At 63.1% G+C, this 16,389-nt stretch overlaps 1 protein-coding gene across 1 annotated transcript in view; it reads left to right on the forward strand.

Moving 5' to 3' along the window:
* LOC123944518 (cell migration inducing hyaluronidase 1) overlaps window positions 1-16,093 on the forward strand; it is a 124,735-nt gene extending 108,642 nt beyond the window's left edge. The window contains exons 21-29 of the mRNA XM_046009684.1: window positions 199-379; window positions 1,453-1,668; window positions 4,563-4,774; window positions 5,499-5,684; window positions 7,479-7,683; window positions 7,812-7,898; window positions 8,481-8,638; window positions 11,523-11,623; window positions 13,402-16,093. Of these exons, the coding sequence (XP_045865640.1) occupies window positions 199-379; window positions 1,453-1,668; window positions 4,563-4,774; window positions 5,499-5,684; window positions 7,479-7,683; window positions 7,812-7,898; window positions 8,481-8,638; window positions 11,523-11,623; window positions 13,402-13,529 (1,474 nt within the window). The 3' untranslated portion in view covers window positions 13,530-16,093. The remainder of the gene's footprint in view (window positions 1-198; window positions 380-1,452; window positions 1,669-4,562; window positions 4,775-5,498; window positions 5,685-7,478; window positions 7,684-7,811; window positions 7,899-8,480; window positions 8,639-11,522; window positions 11,624-13,401) is intronic.
* The last annotated feature ends 296 nt before the right edge of the window (window positions 16,094-16,389 follow it).

Here is a 16,389-nt window from a genome sequence, read left to right on the forward strand (position 1 = left end):
AGGCTTTCTGCATCTGTGAGTGCTTTCTCAGTGAACTAATTACTGAGTCACTGATGCCCCGCACTGAGGAGTCGCTGGAGGTGGGTTCAGGCATGGTTTACCCGGGAAGTCTCTGTTTCCATCCACCTTGGAGGGAGCGAACAATGACACGGTACAACATGGCAGCTGGCCTGACATCTGACTTCCATAAATCCATAGGAACTTCCCGATCCGAGGAATTCAGTTGTATGACGGCCCCATCAGCATCCAGAACTGCACTTTCCGCAAGTTCGTGGCACTGGAGGGCCGGCACACCAGCGCCCTGGCCTTCCGGCTGAACAACGCTTGGCAGAGCTGCCCCCATAACAACGTGACCAACATCGCCTTTGAGGATGTCCCGGTGAGTGCGGCGCCGGGGCAGGCTCCGGGCAAACCCAGACTTCAGGCGGTGATTCACAGGTCCCCCGGGGCTGGAGTTTGAGCCGCGGCCACCACCACAGGGAGTGAACCACTTCCTCCAAGCAGGCTGGGCCCCGTCCCAGCCCGTCGGCATCCAGACTGGAAAAGTACAAGTGTAGGTTGCCCCGCAGGTCAAGCCCGGCTGCGTGAGTGCTCCTTGCCCTCACCCCGCCAACCCCCCTGGGCCTGTGCAGGGGCTCCGGCCAGACTCAAGGGCCTGGGGCTGCTCCTCCAAAGGCCTTGGTCTTGACCTACTGAGTCTCATGACAGGGCCACCTGAGTGGGTATAATTAATCTAAAATCCCAGGGTTCCCAAGGCCTCCTTTGCTAAGGACGTTGTGCTCATCTCTCCCCGCACTGTGAACGGGGTCCCCTCCGGACGCAGACAGGCGCCAGCGAGGAGCTGGGGTGAGGAGGGCAGGACAGTGGCTGCTCTGAGAGGCTGGTCAGGCTGGGTGGGCATTTTCTCTGGGTTATGGACCCGCCAGAACTTTCCTTTCCTCCTGCTCCTCCTGGTCCTCCTCGGGGCCTGCCCTTTGCCTGTCTGCCCAGCACTGGCCGGCTGCGGGGAAGGAGGGAAACCTGCCACTTCACTTCTTTACTCAGGCCGCTGAGGCCCGGGAGAGGTTGGTCCCGGACAGCTCCGGGGCTGGTGCTGGAAGACCGTCTTCCGGAAACAGCGCGTCCCCACAGCCTCACACACGCTGCTGTGTCCCCTCCGCTCGCACATCAGGGCACTCTCCAGGGTCACCCGCAGTAGCCCGGCCTCCCGCGAGCAGAGGCCAGACGGCCATGCTGGGTCCAGAGCTGAGGCCGCTCAGCGTCCGCCTGTGTCTGGCTCCCTCCGGGAGGTGAGCTGCGAGGTCTGCCGTGAGGCCTCCCGCAGCGTCCGAGCGTGTCTTGGGTTTGGCCGGGGTGTTACATCAGTGGAAACCGGAAACCTCCCTGGCCCGATGACAGCCGCCGTTTCCCCGTCACCCCTGGCCCGGCCTCACTTTCCTGGGCTCTGTTCAGATTACTTCCAGAGTGTTCTTCGGAGAGCCCGGGCCCTGGTTCAACCAGCTGGACATGGATGGAGATAAGACGTCGCTGTTCCACGACATCGATGGCTCTGTGTCCGAGTACCCGGGGTCCTACCTCACCAAGGATGACAACTGGCTGGTCCGGCACCCGGACTGCATCAACGTCCCCGACTGGAGAGGGGCCATCTGCAGCGGGCACTATGCACAGGTGGGGAGGCCAGGGGCGCCCCTGGGGTCCCCCGTCCCCCTCCCTGTCCCATGACGAGCAGGAGTGCGTGCCTCCTGCAGGCCTGGCTCCGGCCAAGCAGGAGATTTGGATGTCTCTCCTCTCGTTTTTCTTTCCTCTCTCCTCCTCCTCCAGTAGAATTTTCAGAAAGTCAAAGTGGAAATGCTGCATGGGCGGAAAGCAGGATGCCCAGGAGGGGGCACCCCGAGGTCAAGGGCTTGGACTTAGGCCCAGGGCTTCGAGTAGGCGTGAAGGTGTGGGTGGATGCGAAGCCCGCTCCCCGGGGATGGCTGAGCCTCCTTCGTGAGGCTGTGGGCGCGGGTTCGAATGACCTACGGGTAGAAGGGGCTCCACCAGCCCCGACCACCAGAACCATAATGCAGACCATGTGTGGGTCTTAAATTTTCTAGAAGTCATGTCAAAAAGGAAAAAGAAATGGGGAATTAATTTTAATAATTTTTAAAAGATTTTATTTATCCGAGAGAGAGAGAGAGACACTGAGAGTGTCGCGTGTGGGGAGAGGGAGAAGCAGGCTCCCCACTGAGCAGGGAGCCCTACATGGGGCTCGAACCCAGGACTTCGGCATCATGACCTGAGCCAAAGGCAGATGCTTAACGACTCAGCCACCCAGCCCCCCAATTTTAACTTTTTTTTAAAGATTTTATTTATTTATTTCTCAGAGAGAGCACAAGTAGGCAGAGAGGCAGGCAGAGGCAGAGAGAAAAGCAGGCTCCCTGCCGAGCAGAAAGCCCCATGCAGGGTTCGATCCCAGGACCCTGAGATCATGACCTGAGCCAAAGGCAGAGGCTTAACCGACTGAGCCACCCAGGGGTCCCCCAATTTTGATATTTAATAGTGGATTTTAATAGCATGCTCAGAATACTTTCATCTCAATGTGCAAACAATATATAAAAATCATTAGTAAGGCACTTGACATTTCTGTATTTGTCTTCCTGTTCTAAATCTTCAAAATCCATGACCATTTTGTACTTAGAACCCACTCCCATTTGGATGTAGGTTTTCAACAAAGTGAAAGCCAATCCTACCAAAAATCACGTTTAGTGGGAAACTATTCTGCACGGCCTTTGGATTGAAATTCAAGTTAAATAAAACAAAATTTATAATTTGGGTCCTCGGCCACGCTGGTCACTGGTTTCCAGTGACTGGTTTCCAGTACCCAGTGGCCGCTGGCAGTCGTATGGAATGGCACGGTGAACACGGTAGAACCAAAAACCTTCGTTGGCTATTATGACGCTGCCGTTAGCTACTATGTGGCTGAATGGTGACTAAATGAGGGGACAGGCCCAAGAGAATGAAGGTGTGAAAGTAGGGGGAGCCCAGTGAGCCCGATGGCCCCCGAGCGGCAGGACACGAGCATGAAGGAAGGAGGTTGTCCTCGGGGCCACCGTGCGGGTGGGCACTGTGGGCATCAGGAATGGGGCTGGCAAGCAAGGAGCTGGCTGGAGGTCTGGGGTCCGGGAGAGATGGGACAGGGAGCTGGTGCCAGAGAGGGGAAGGGGCCCCGTGGCCAGGTAAGCACACGAAGCTGGGGGTGCTGGAGGCCGGCAGGAAGACAGGCCGGGCTCAGGCAGGAAGTCGGGGCTCTTAGGGGATAGAAGGTGCGGCCAGACAGTGGCCCGAGGAGGGGGCCCCGCAGAGAGCCTAAGGGCGGGAAGAGGGGCCGGGAGTGTGGGGGTGCGGACTGACTAGAGGCGCGGGGAAGGACTGTGGGTAGGGAAAGTCGGGTGCAGACAGGAGCCTGAGCAGGGGAAGGGCACGCGCGTCCCAGGCGCCCGGAGAGAGCACCCCGGGGGAGACGGGCGTGTGGAAGGATCTGGAGAGGCTCTTGCTGCTGCTCAGGGTGAAGAATTCTCGGCTGGGGGGAGCCGCGGGCCCCTGACCATTTGGGGGAGGCACGCCGGGGGGCGGGGTCAGAGTTTGCGGCGAGGTGGGGTCATTAGCGGGTCTCACTGAGGAGTTAGAAGGTGACGGGACCCTGGACCCTGGCGCCTGCCCTGTGGGCGCTGCTTGCGGCCCCGTGTGGAGCCTCCCACCCTTTCTTTCCCCCGCGCTGCTTGTCTTTTGGCAGAAACGCCCTGATCGTTAGCGTCTGCCTGGCGGTCATCAGCACCTTGTCCGTCTGTCCGTGTTCATGAGCCCCTCCCTTCCCTCTGCAGCTGAATCTTCCCTTGAACTCGTGGGTCTCCTGAGTGCCGGGCTGCGGGCGGTGCTGGGGCCTCCCGCTCCGTTTGGTGGGCAGCATAACCAGAGGGGGGATAACCCCTCCTCTCCACGTTCACAGTGGCTCGTGGCTGTGCTGGCCATGGCCACAGGGAGGTCACCTTGCGAATGCAGGACACCGTGGCTGACGCTGAGGCTAGCCCATGGCAAGTGGGCTCTTGGGTCCCCGGGACCTTCTGTGCATTCTCTGGAGTGAGATGTCACTGATGGGTACAGGGCGTAGTGACATGGGGGTGGCCGCACAGGCCGGACCCCAGGAAAGTGAGGGAGGAGCAGCAACACTCCGGCTGTCTCTCCACGCAGGCGGGAGGTCGCCGGGGAAGGGAGCGGCGTTGGCAGCGCGACGCTACAAGGTTCCCGCCCCCTAACCCCTCCCCCCATCCTCCGGTTGCTTTAGGTTTGCCGTGGGACTCTGAAGCCAGCCCTCCCCCTTGTCCACTAGGATCTCCGGGATAGGGAGCCTTAGCCAGATCGCGCACCCCAGCAGGAAGATACGCCCCCTTATTTGGCCGTCGGTTCATGCATCCTTAAAAGGGTCCTTTGAAAGTGGGGCCTGTAGTCAGATGTTAGCCAGACGCTCTTGGAACCATCCTCGTAATTGTCCTGACGTGTGTTTCCTTTTTGGGTTCGAGAAGATGTACATCCAGGCCTACAAGACCAGCAACCTCCGGATGAAGATCGTCAAGAACGAGTTCCCGGGCCGGCCCCTGTCCCTGGAGGGCGCGCTGACCCGGAGCACCCATTACCAGCAGTACCAGCCGGTCGTGGCGCTGCGGAAGGGCTACACCGTGCACTGGGACCAGACGGCCCCCGCCGAGCTCATCATCTGGCTCATCAACTTCAACAAGTGAGTGGACGCCCGGCCGGCAGCTGCGTGCCCGGGGACGGCCGCTGCCCTGGAGCTCGGGGCGGCAGGGAGCTCATCTCCACACGACCGCCCGGACCCTAGGCCGGCCCGAGTCAGCCCGCAGAAGGACGCCTCTGCGGGGGCTGAGAGCAGCCGGTAGTGAGGGGCCAGAGACCCGGGCTGAGCCCCCCCCGCCCTGGGCATGGCCGGCCTCCCACGGGGGCTGTCTGTCGCTCTGCCCCACCGAGGAGCCGGGGCTGGTGCCACCTCCCAGGGCCACCGAGAGAGGGGACGGAACAGCCTGTCGCTCAGGACCCAGCCTCACAGACGTAGGCTCGCGCGCTTTCTGGGAACATGGTCCCGGTGTCCCCGGGAGACAGACGTCCGATGTGGAAAACAACACCCCGAGACAGGAGTGGGCCCCAAGATCGGGCTGGGCCAGGGGCTGATTCCCGTCCTCCAGATCCCGGACTCCTCGGCAACAACCAGATGAGGGAGCGTCTTTCTGCTCCCGGTGGAGCTCCCCAGTGCAGGCCCGGGAGACGCCCAGTGAGCCCTCCCACCCCGCACACTCTGCACAGACCCCAATACGGCAATGACCCCCGTTGCAGAAACGGAGGTGCCGTCTGGGGGAGGCTGGCTCCGCCTCTCTCCAGGCCCTGCCCCAGACACTCTGGGGCCCCAGACGTCCCTGCTCGGAACCTGATCTTCCTCCTGTCTTCAGGGGCGACTGGATCCGCGTGGGGTTCTGCTACCCCCGAGGCACCACCTTTTCCATCCTCTCGGACGTGCACAATCGCTTGCTGAAGCAGACGTCCAAGACGGGCACCTTCGTGCGCACCTTCGAGATGGACAGGTTGCGGCAGAGCTTCCCGGGCAGGAGCCATTACTACTGGGATGAGGAGTCAGGGTGAGGAGCCCCTGCGCGGCCCATAGGCCCCCCCCCAGCCCTTCCGGCAGGCCCCAGAGCCACCACCGCGTTCCCGGCTTTGCTGGGGCTTCGGTTCAGTGGCCCGTGGCGTCTTCCAAGCGGCCAAGCTGGGGGGTAAAACCAACATTCCGTGAAATGCTCGCGGGGTTGTAGGAAATGTGCCCGTTCCAGGAGCAAAGGGACAGCCATGAATCTTAGAACAGAGATGCGGTGCGTTACCTCCCGTCCCCGCAGGCTGGTGGGAGCAGAGGACGTGGCCCCTCATCCAGGGGGAGGTGGGTGAGGAGGGTTGGAGAGGGATCAGCAGTGGCCTGCCCGGCGTCACTGGGCACCGCTGGGCACGGGCCTATCCGTTCCCAGAGCCCCCCGCCCTGTGCTGAACGGCCCCAGGTTCCACTCGGTAGGGACGGCAGGGATCGACCGTCTGTCCACGGCAATCAGGGAGATATTTGCCCCCCCCCAAAAAAAGAGAGGACGTTTGACGTCTCAGGAATGGCCACAACCTCCGAAGCCTGAGGCTGTTGCCAGCCAGCCCCCGGGAGTCCGGGAAAGGACTGCTTCATGGCAATTTTCCTATTCTTTTTTTTTAAAGATGAGTTTGAGAGAGAGAGAGAGCACAGAGGGGAGGGGTAGAGGGAGAGAGAGTCCCAAGCCGACGCTCCGCTCGGTGCAGAGCCCAGTGTGGGGCTTGATCTCACGACCTGAGATCATTGATGAGCCTGAGCCAAAACCAAGAGTCAGATGCTTAACCAACTACGTCACCCATGTGCCTCCATTTTCTCATTCTTTTCTTTTTTTAAGATTTTATTTATTTGTCAGCAAGAGAGGGAACACAGGCGGGGCTGTGGGGAGGGAGAAGCAGGCTTCCCGTGAGCTCACGACCTGAGCTGAAGGCAGACGCTTAATGACTGAGCCATCTGGGCAGCCCCCGATCCTCGGTCCCCACCGTCAGGGCCCGCCGATGGCGAGGCTGTGCCTTGTTTAGTTCCGTTACACGCTCGGGGGTGCGAGCTGCGTTCCGGGATGCTCGTTTCCTGGGTACAAGAGCGAACCGTTGGTTTCCCCAGTTCTCGGGGCGGCTCTGCGCGTGCCGACTGTGTCCCTGGCACCAGCAGCCGCGCGGGGTGGGGGCTGCGGCTTCGGGCTGGCTGGGCAGTGTGGGCGCAGCCAAGGTCAGCGCCGGGGACAGCCCGTGTCGGAGGGGCTCACGTTGCCAGGGTGGGGGTCACCTGAAAGCTCTCCCCAGAACTGAAGCGGCAGTGATAAGCCCCAATAGTGCTTGGCGTGCTCGCCCTCTGAGCCCCTGCACCCCCTGGGCCGCGTCTGGTCCTTTCCCGTAAAAGAGAATCAATTCCAGTCCGGAGGACAGCCCGGCCAGGAAGCCCGGGAGCATCCTCCTGACCGGGTATCGTGAAGGGACAGACCGCCCAGCTCTGATGCCGTCCTGCTGTGCGACGCTGGGCTACTCACTTGGCTTCTCTGAGCCTTGGTTCCCCCGGCTGAGAAACCAGGACAGTCACAGTCCCTGCTGCTCGGGGTGGTCTGAGGGGTAAAGTGAGACGCTGCGGGACTGCGTGGAGAGGGGCTCCGGGAAGGGTCCGCGTCCCCGTTGCTAGCTCTCTCCCTGGGCGTTTCTCTCTCCCACCGCACACACCCCGAGACAGACGCGGCCTGCGGGCCATGCTGGAGGGCGCGCGTGTCTAACGGGGGCGGCGGGTGGGTCCCGCGGGGGCTTGGGAAGCCCCTGAGCTGACCTGCCGCGCTCCCCGGCAGGCTGCTGTTCCTGAAGCTGGAAGCGCACAGCGAGAGGGAGCAGTTCGCCTTCTGCTCGGTCAGAGGCTGCGAGAGAATCAAGATCAAGGCTCTGCTGCCCAAGGACGCGGGTGTCAGCGACTGCATGGCCAGCGCCTACCCCCGCTTCGCCGAGCGGCCGGTCGTGGACGTGCCTATGCCCCGGAAGCTCCTCGGCGCCCAGCTGGTGAGTGGCTGGGGCGGCCTGTGTAACCGGGCCCAGAGCCCACGAAGGCCGACGCGGGGACGGGGGGACGTGGGGGGACGCGGCACGGCTCCCACACCGACGCCCGCGCCCGGCTGTGTCTGCTGCAGAGGACGAAGGACCGCTTCCTGGAGGTGAAGATGGAAAGTTCCAGGCAGCGCTTCTTCCATCTCATGAGCGACGTCGCCTACACTGAAGTGAGTGGCTCCGGCCCCTGCGGGGGTGGGGGCTGCCCACGGGGTGCGGTCGGTCTCCTAGGGCTGCTGTCACAAGCCTTCCTTCCCCGGGACACCTGGAGGACAGAAGTCCGATGTCGGGGGGGATGGCAGGGCCAGGTCCTTCTCCGGCCTCCGGGGGGGCGGCAGCCGAGGCCTCTGCTGGCCCCTGGTGGCTGCCGGCTGTCCCTGCTGTCCCGGCTTCAGGACACGCCCCTCCGCAGCTGCCTCTGTCCCCGCCGCCTCCCGGAGCAGGGGAGCCCCACACCCCCAGCTTCCTCCCACAAGGACCCTTATCGCTGGTTTGGGGCCGTCCCAAATCCACGACCGCCTCACCTCCAGATCCTCACTCTAAGGACCCCTCAAAGACCCGATGTCCACATAAGGTGACTTCCACCGTGTCCAAGTGACGCGGCCGTCACTCAGGCCCCTCCCTAGAACCCACGGGGGAGCGCTCTCGGCATCGAAGAGCTTCCCGGACAGGCCGCCCCGGGTCCGCACGGGAGCCACGGGCAGGAGAGCCTCGGGACCCCATGTCACAGCCGTGTTGCTCCGCGCCGGCAGGTGGACGGCGTGAAGCGCCCCAGCACGGAGGACGGCCTCCAGGTGCTGGCAATCGACGGCCACCAGGGCCACGTGCTGAGCCACGCCACCTTCCAGAATGTCATTCTGCAGGGAGTCCCGTGGCAGCTGCTGGAGCACATCGCGGCCCTTCCCGACAAGTGAGTGTGCGCGTGGCAGACCCCCGGCTGGGCCCCCCCCCCCCCGGGCCACTCCGGCCTGCGGGAGCTGGGGGTCTCCACAGGGAAGTGCCGCTGGGTGGGTGTTGGAGCTGAGGGCGCACTGAATGTAGGTCAGCGGCCGGGCTGCCTGCTTCCAAGTTGGAGGCCTGGCCCGTCCTCTTCCCCGGCCCCGCTGCGCTTCCCCAGCATGACCTCACCCCTCCCACACTTCCAATTCGATCCAAGTGCTGGTGGCTTTTGAGTATCTCCAGCCCAGACCTCTCCTCGGCCCCGGACATTCCTGTCCAGCGGCTCCTTGGGCAACGGCATCCGGGTGTCTCCTCCAGGCCCGCCTCTAGCCGGCTGCTGTCCTGCAACCTTCCTGGCCAGCCCCACCCCCCGCTCACTCTGTTTTGGTTCATCAGCACCGTCCCTCCAGACAGCCCGACTGGAGTCTGGGCATCCTGCTCAACTCCCCTGCCATTTCCCCTCTGTCCCCATGTCCCCATCAGCCTGTCTGCCCGCGCACCCTCCTGCCGGTCCTCCCAGGGGCTGCCCGCCAGCCTCTCGGCCACCCGCACCCTGGACTCAGCCTCCTAGCAGGCCGGCCCATGCGGCAACCCCATCAACCCATCCTCCCTGCGGACTGCTGGCGTGACTTCTGCCCTGTACCTCCTGCGCCCTCTGCTAGGAATCCCCGGACCTCCCGGCACGTCCCGATCTAACATGTGCGCGTCTTTGGCGAGGTCTCTCCCGCTGCCGCCAGAAAGCTCTGCATCTCCCGAAGCTGTAGGCTTGGTGGGACCGGGGGGGCAGGGGTGCAGCTCTCCGTGGGGGGGCACGTCGGACCTGTGCTTTTCTGGTCCACTGGGTGGAGAATCCACTCTGGAGCCGGGAGCCGGCTGGGCAGGAAGTCCGAGCAGAGCACCACACGGCAGGTGCGCGGGAAACACTGGTGAGAACGTGATGCCCCGACGCTGAGTGTGTGAGGGACGCGCCCGGAGAGCGCGGGCTCTGCTTATTCACACTCGGTCTCTGCGTTATCCCCCACTAGAAGCTTCCTTAGCATTATATGTTCATGCAGAAAGATTGGATTTACTGATTTGGGGAAAACTCATTTTTCATCTTGGGGTCTGTAGTTTTCATGCCTTTTTTGGCCAGAGGATTTCTTCTTGCAACAAAACAGAGTGCAGAGCTCTGGAACAAGAAGGGAAAATGCAGAGCCACCCCGTTTAGGGGAGGTGCAGAGGCATGGGACACCCCCCTGCCCAGGCCTCCTCTGGGCCCTGGCAGCAGCCCCGTGAGCCTTGGGAGAGGAGTCCTCACTGAGAACCTGCTGTGAGCCAGCCCCGGGGCCTCGCTGGGGGCCCTGACAGTAACTGGGTAGCTGCAGCCCCCCTCCCTCCCACCCCCCGTCTGACCTCCTGCGAAGGAGCAAGGAATACGGCAGGGCACGTCCTTCCCCACTCTCGCCCCGGGCCTACCCGGCCCCTTCCGGCCTGTCCCCAGCCGGCCACTGGCACCAGGGTCCCAGGGCAAGGAGGAGGCAGCCACTGCCCCCTGAGAACATCAAGGACGGCTTGTAGGAGCAGGCTCTGCCCTGCCGCCCCGGGGAGCCTCCCTGCTGACGGGTGCGGGGCTCACAGGCCAGGACAGCCCCACACCAGGTGGACAGGGACACCAACAGCCTGTAGGCTTCTGCGTGCCCACGAGGAACCCTGTCTCCCTGTCCGGTTCCTGTGAGCTAACCTAGGGCCCTGTCTGGATGGCATGACCTGGGTTTGGGGTCACCCAGCAGGAAGGGACTCCAGCCTCGGCTCTGAGCTGGACCAGTGGCGCAGCAGCCTCCTGGGAACGCGGCCCGAATCCAGTGCAGAAGGAGTGTTTGCAATGCCCCCTCCCCAACGGGCTTTACCCTCCAGCCCCGCGGGCCTCCTCCCCAGTCTCCCCAGAGCCGCACGCCGCCGCAGCTCCCGTCCCGTCTGTCGTGAGGCCAACAGGCCCTCTGCATCTGAGGAGCGTTCCTTCTGCTCCCAGTGGAGCGAGGGGTGACAGTGGGTCCCACAGTCCTGTACAGTCTCTCCCCGTCTGGACTGTGGTCTGTGGTTGTGGGATTCCTTTGAGATGTGAACTGGAGGCCCCGTTGGGCTTCTGTTCCTGGGGGAGGGGCTCACTTCCTCCCGTCTAGCCTGGCAGGCTGAGTCTGCCGCCACAAGCCCGTGTTCCCAGCACTTTGGCCTGAACACAACCCCGGCAGGCGAGCCTTGCTCCGGATCTGCGCTGTTGCAAGTGGGGACCACCAGGCTGGGCGCACCCCAGCTCCAGGCCTCTGCCCCTCACCCCCAAGCATGGCTCCCCTTGGACAGGTCCTCTCAGACACTTACTAAACTCTCCCCAGTCTCCCCGTTCGCAGACTGAGCCGTGGCGCTGTGTTGTCTGGGCGGAGGGAAGGGACGGGAATGTGAGGTTAACCCTCCCCTGAGCACGTGGTAACCGCGGGCTGTGGCTTTCTCTCCCGCCACGTTTCTCTCAGTCCTGACCAGTAAATGCAAACTGACGTCCCTCCTCCACGTGCCGGGCCCTGGCGGAGGCGTGCTCCTCGCTCCTACTCTGTCCTGTCTGGGGACAGACATGCACGGGCAGCGGGCCGGGGGAGAGCGGGCTCAGAGAGGCCACGGGCGCCGACTGCAGCCAGATGTGGGAGGGGTGCTCAGGATGTCGGGCAGCGCATGGAAAGAGCCGTCAGCGTGACACATGGGACCGGCTGCGCTTTCCCAAACCCCTAGTCGGACCTCTGGGCGCTGCTGACCACCCTTCCCCCACTGCCACAGCCCAGGAGGGGCCCTCCCTCCAGCCTGACCTCCGACGCCCCCTCTCTCGGCAGTTCCATCGTGCTCATGGTGTCTAAGGGAAGATACACCTCCAGGGGCCCCTGGACCAGAGTGCTGGAAAGCCTCGGCGCAGACAAGAGCCTCAAATTGAAAGGTAAGTTGTCTAGAGGGGGGTGCGCCCCGACCGTGGGTCCAGAGCCCTGGGGTGTGGCTGCTGCTACCCCGTGCTTCCCACCAAACCTCCAAGTCCTCAACACAAGTGGTGGCCTTCTGGAATGCCCGGGCCAGATGCCCCCGTCCCCAGGCCTACACGGCAGCTTCCTCTTGCCCTGCGGCCAGGCACCGGCAGAAACCTGCCGGAGGGGCTTCCCGTCTGCTCAGCAAGTGCTCCACCTGCCTTTTAACAAAACACCCGCAGAAAAGTGGCTCGCTCTGACCGTCCTCCACGTCCTGCAGCTCAGCCCGGCAGGGCCCACCTCCGCACGCTCCGCTCTGGCGGACGTCCCGCACTTCCTCCGCGCTCGTTTGTCCTCCCTACCTGGGAGAAACAGAAAGCCCAAGGATTCTAGGTGGCTTGTCCATGGTCACCCAACCTTTTTTTTTTTTTAATATTTTATTTTTATTTATTTATTTGACAGACAGAGATCACAAGCAGGCAGAGAGGCAGGCAGAGAGAGAGGAGGAAGCAGGCTCCCCGCTGAGCAGGGAGCCCGATGTGGGGCTCGATCCCAGGACCCTGGGATCATGACCTGAGCCGAAGGCAGAGGCCTTAACCCACTGAGCCCCCCAGGCGCCCCCACCCAACCCTTTTGTGACAAAGTCCAGCACGGACCCCGCGGGGAAGACGCCAGCCAGCCCAGAAATGTGGGCCTGACCCTTGCTACCGTCACCGCAGGCTATGTTGGGGGGCGTCCCTGAGGAGGCTGGGAGGGAGGCAGGGCGTGTCTGGGGACACTCCTGTCCACTGTGGTCCATGTGTGGTGTGCAGCCCTGCCCTGTGCTGGGCACCTTGTAATTCATGAGGAACCGGGCAATCGGTGCCCTGATTTCCATTTTGGACAGAATTAGACACCTGAGTATTACTACTTGCCCAAAATTCGAATTTGGATCTGAATATTCCTAGTCCGGAGCCAGTCAGGCTGTTGGCTGCCGTGCCACCCGGACCACGAGAACCCTCTAGCGCTGGTCGCCTGTCCTAGAGGACGTGAAGTCCAGGCAGCTCCCGGAGAAAAGTCAGGAACCATGAACGAAGGCCCTTCAAAGTGCCGAAGGAGAGCCCCGGGAGAGAGGTCTCTCTTCCAGCTCAGTCCGGGATCATCTGGGAGCCTCTGTCTTTTTAATTACAATCTGGTTGCCAAAAGCTGCCATGCCCGGGGTGACCTCCGTCAAGCGGTACTTTCCCAGGGGTGGGAAACGTGTGCGGCCCGCCGGCCGGGGCCGTTCCTTGGTGTGGACACGGAGGTGCATGGCTCTCCGATGGTTAAGCTCTGAATGCAAGAGGGAGACCGGGGTGCAGGGCCGAGGCTTCGCCGTCTGGTTGGGCGGCTCCACCCACTCATGCCCTGGACACAGTCCTTCTACGCCCACAGCCTGTGGGAGCAGGGTGGGCGCGGGGGAGCGACCCTGAAGTGGTGCCCCCCTCTCGCGGGACAGATGGGGTCGCTGGGCTTCGGACGGAGGGGTGGGGGGCTCAGCTCGAAGGTGGCGGGTGCTCCCGGGAGGTGTCCTGGGTAAAGCAGAGCCACGACTCCACGCGGCTGGGCCCGAGGCTCAGGTGCCCCCCCGCGTCCCCCCCCCCCAGGTAGCATCTGCAGCCAGGCACCGGGCTCTCCTGGTAGGGGCAGGGAGACGGCAATGGGGAGCCCCGTGAGGTGGGGGAGCGTAGCCACTCTCTCGGGGCTTCTGTTCACGGGACCCGTCCCCACGTTCCAGAAAAGATGGCATTCGTTGGCTTCAAAGGGGACTTCCGGCCCACCTGGGTGACCCTGGACACGGACGACCACAAGGCCAAGATCTTCCAAGTGGTGCCGATCCCCGTGGTGAGGAAGAAGAAGCTGTGAGGGGTCTGCCTGCGGTGCTGCTCCCCGGTGCGCAGTGACGGCGGACCCCGGCCGTGGGCAGCTCCCCCGGCCCTGGCCCCAGCGAGGTCAGCCCTGACGGGCCAAGGGGAGGGCATCAGAGACGCCTGGTGCTGCCCACTCCCTCCCCAGCCTCCACTCGAGGGTCTCCCTGCAGCCTCCTGGGTACTTCTCTCCCTGCCTCTGCAGGGGGGGTGGGCGGGGGTGCATACGAGGAGCCCCAAGCGGTGCCGGCTCCCGGAGCCCTAATCAGCCCCTCACAGGTCTCCGTGCTCCCAGCGTGCACGGTAGGAGGTGGAGCCGGGAAGAGAGTTGGGTCTTCGGGAAATCTCTGTGCCTATAAGCGAGCGGCGACCTTCAGGCCCTGGGAGCCGGGGTGTAGACTGTGCTCGCCAAGGTGGGACCGGCTACCCTCGGGGAATGGGCCAGCCCTGCCTCTGGAGGGCTTCAGCCCTTCTGGAGACTTCAGGTCCTGGGACGGGGGGAAGACTAGGTGAGTTCTAGAGGCCCTTTCTGTTGTGGGATTCCAGAAGTCTGTGGCTTCCCGCATCCCACGCAGACCCTAGCCGTAGATGGGATTCTTCCTGGCCGGCGCCTGGGACGCGGGGTGCCCCGGGACACGCAGGGTGAGGGCGGGGAGAAGCCAGGCCTGGAGTCAGGGGCTTGCAGGCTGGGAGGACAGAGGGGGGACAGGCGGTCAGGTCTGCGTGCCCCCGATGCAGGCGGAGACTGTGAAGTGGGGAGGATGGGGACCCACGCGGGTGCCCGGGAGGGAAGACCGCGCACACTTGAGGGGTCAGGAAGCTTCCCGCAGGAGGAGAAACAGGCCCGCAGGAAGGAAGGGCTGGGCGTCTGGTGGGCAGAGGGGTTAGGAGATGAAGCCGGGGACTGCAGGTCACCCTCCGCCTGTCGCTTGCTGGCCACTCACCACGGCCAAGTGTGCCGGGCCGGGGGCAGTTGGGCAGGGCAGGCCAGGCAGGGGGGTTGGCATTTCAGTCCCCAGTCAGCTGCCCTCAGGCCCCGGATGGGCGGAGCTAGGTGGACAGACATGAGCTCCTGTTTGGGGCCTCATGGGTTCCTGAGTGGCTCACCCCGCAAGAAGCCCAGGGTTTCGGGCTTGGAAAGGACTGTACTGGTGACCTAGGTCCAAACCCTCATTTTGCGGACAGGGTTCGTGAGACCCTGAATGGGGGAGAACCACACAGCCAGGCCAGGGGGCCGGGCGCCCCATGCCCAGCACCTGCTGCCACACCACATTGCCTCAACAACGGGCCCCAGGGTGTCCTGCACCCCCGAGGGAGCTCCCCAGATGGGACCAAGCCCCCTGGAAGGGAAGACGGATCAGAATGGAGAGAACTGGCCCATGGCGGTTTCCTCCCGGCCTTCTGTGCACAGCGGGTGCCCTCCCGCGGGCTGGGGATGGCCCTGCAGGCTCCACGGGGTTCCAAGTACCTGCCACCCCTCGAGAGGGCACCCGGCAGCCACGACCCTTCCCCAAGTGTCCCCTGGTCTGCAGGCCTGCAGGCGTGGCCCAGGGGACAGCATCAGGGCACACTGCCAGGCTACCAGTGAGCTCTGGGGGTGTCTGCGGAGCTGCGGGGCCCACTGCGGGCCCTCCAGCGACTGCTCAGCACTCCGCAGAGAGCTCCGGGAAGGAGGAAAGCTTCCCTTCTCCGCTCAGGTCCCTGAGTCACCCATGGGCCACGAGGAGCTGCAGTTTCCCCTTCCCTGCACCAACCACAAAGCCTTCTTCAGAGAGGGCCTTCTTGCTCCCTGCGCCTGGCTGCGCCCGTGACCCTCGGGCAGGAGGCCCCTCCCCCGGCTGAGCCGACATCTCCCAGTTCGCCCAGCAGCTCGGAGGTGGCGGTGGGACGGGGCGGCCGTGGGGCCCTGGGAAGGCAGCCGAGACGACCTCACGTTGGCGGCTGCAGTTCTGCGGGTTTCAGACCCTGGCAGTGCAAAGGGCCTCGGCACTGTGAAGCACTTGGGACGGGATCACCTCGGGTGGCCGGGACGCGGGCCGCCTCTAGCTCAGTTACTTTCCGGAACGACCCATCTGAGATCGCTCAGAGCTGTGCACGCATCTGACGGCACCGGACCTGTGCGCTTTCTCTCCGGGCGCGCTCTTGGTGGCGCGGACTGTCTCGTGGCTTGGAACCTGTTCCTGTGGTTCTCTCTGTTTGTCAGCGTTCACCGGAGCTGGGCCTTCACGGTGAAAGACCCTCCTCGAGATGCTTGTCTCCTTCCTGTTGCCGAAATAGCAGGTCCTTTTTCGGGAATTCGATGTACCGTGTGTTTTGTGTGTAAACGGCACTACCATGAACAAAGATGTATTTTCTATTTATTTATTCTATATGCACTTGGAGAAGTCATTGTCAGAGAAATGAAGAGCTGTCTTAAATGTCATGTGTGGGGGTGAACGCGGAGCCTTCTGTGGGCAGCAGAGGACCTTGGCTCTGTTTGGAGAATCTTGCTGTACCAGAGTAAAAACACAAACGATCTCCTTCTCCTGCCTGCCCGTGTTGTTTTCCGTGACGGCGGCCTGCATTTTAAGCCAGATATCTAGGGAAACGAGATGGTCGGAATCAGTGAGTGCCTCCCTCACTTCCAAGGGTAATTATGCGCCAGCATCCTTCCTCGCCCTGCCCCGAGGGGGTGCCCATAGGTCCTGGGCAAGAAGCTGTCACTCATTCCCCACCGGCCAGGCCCAGGACATGCCCTGGCCTCCACGCTCCCAAACCGTCGGGCCACTGGCAGGGCGGCTCCGTCCCCCAGGGGGAAGCCAATGGGGTCTTGGCTTGATGCAGGACTGTCTCTTCCTTCTGGACGCCAAACACAGCGT

The sequence above is a fragment of the Meles meles genome, chromosome 6, assembly GCF_922984935.1.
Source record: "Meles meles chromosome 6, mMelMel3.1 paternal haplotype, whole genome shotgun sequence".
Lineage (NCBI taxonomy): Eukaryota > Metazoa > Chordata > Mammalia > Carnivora > Mustelidae > Meles > Meles meles.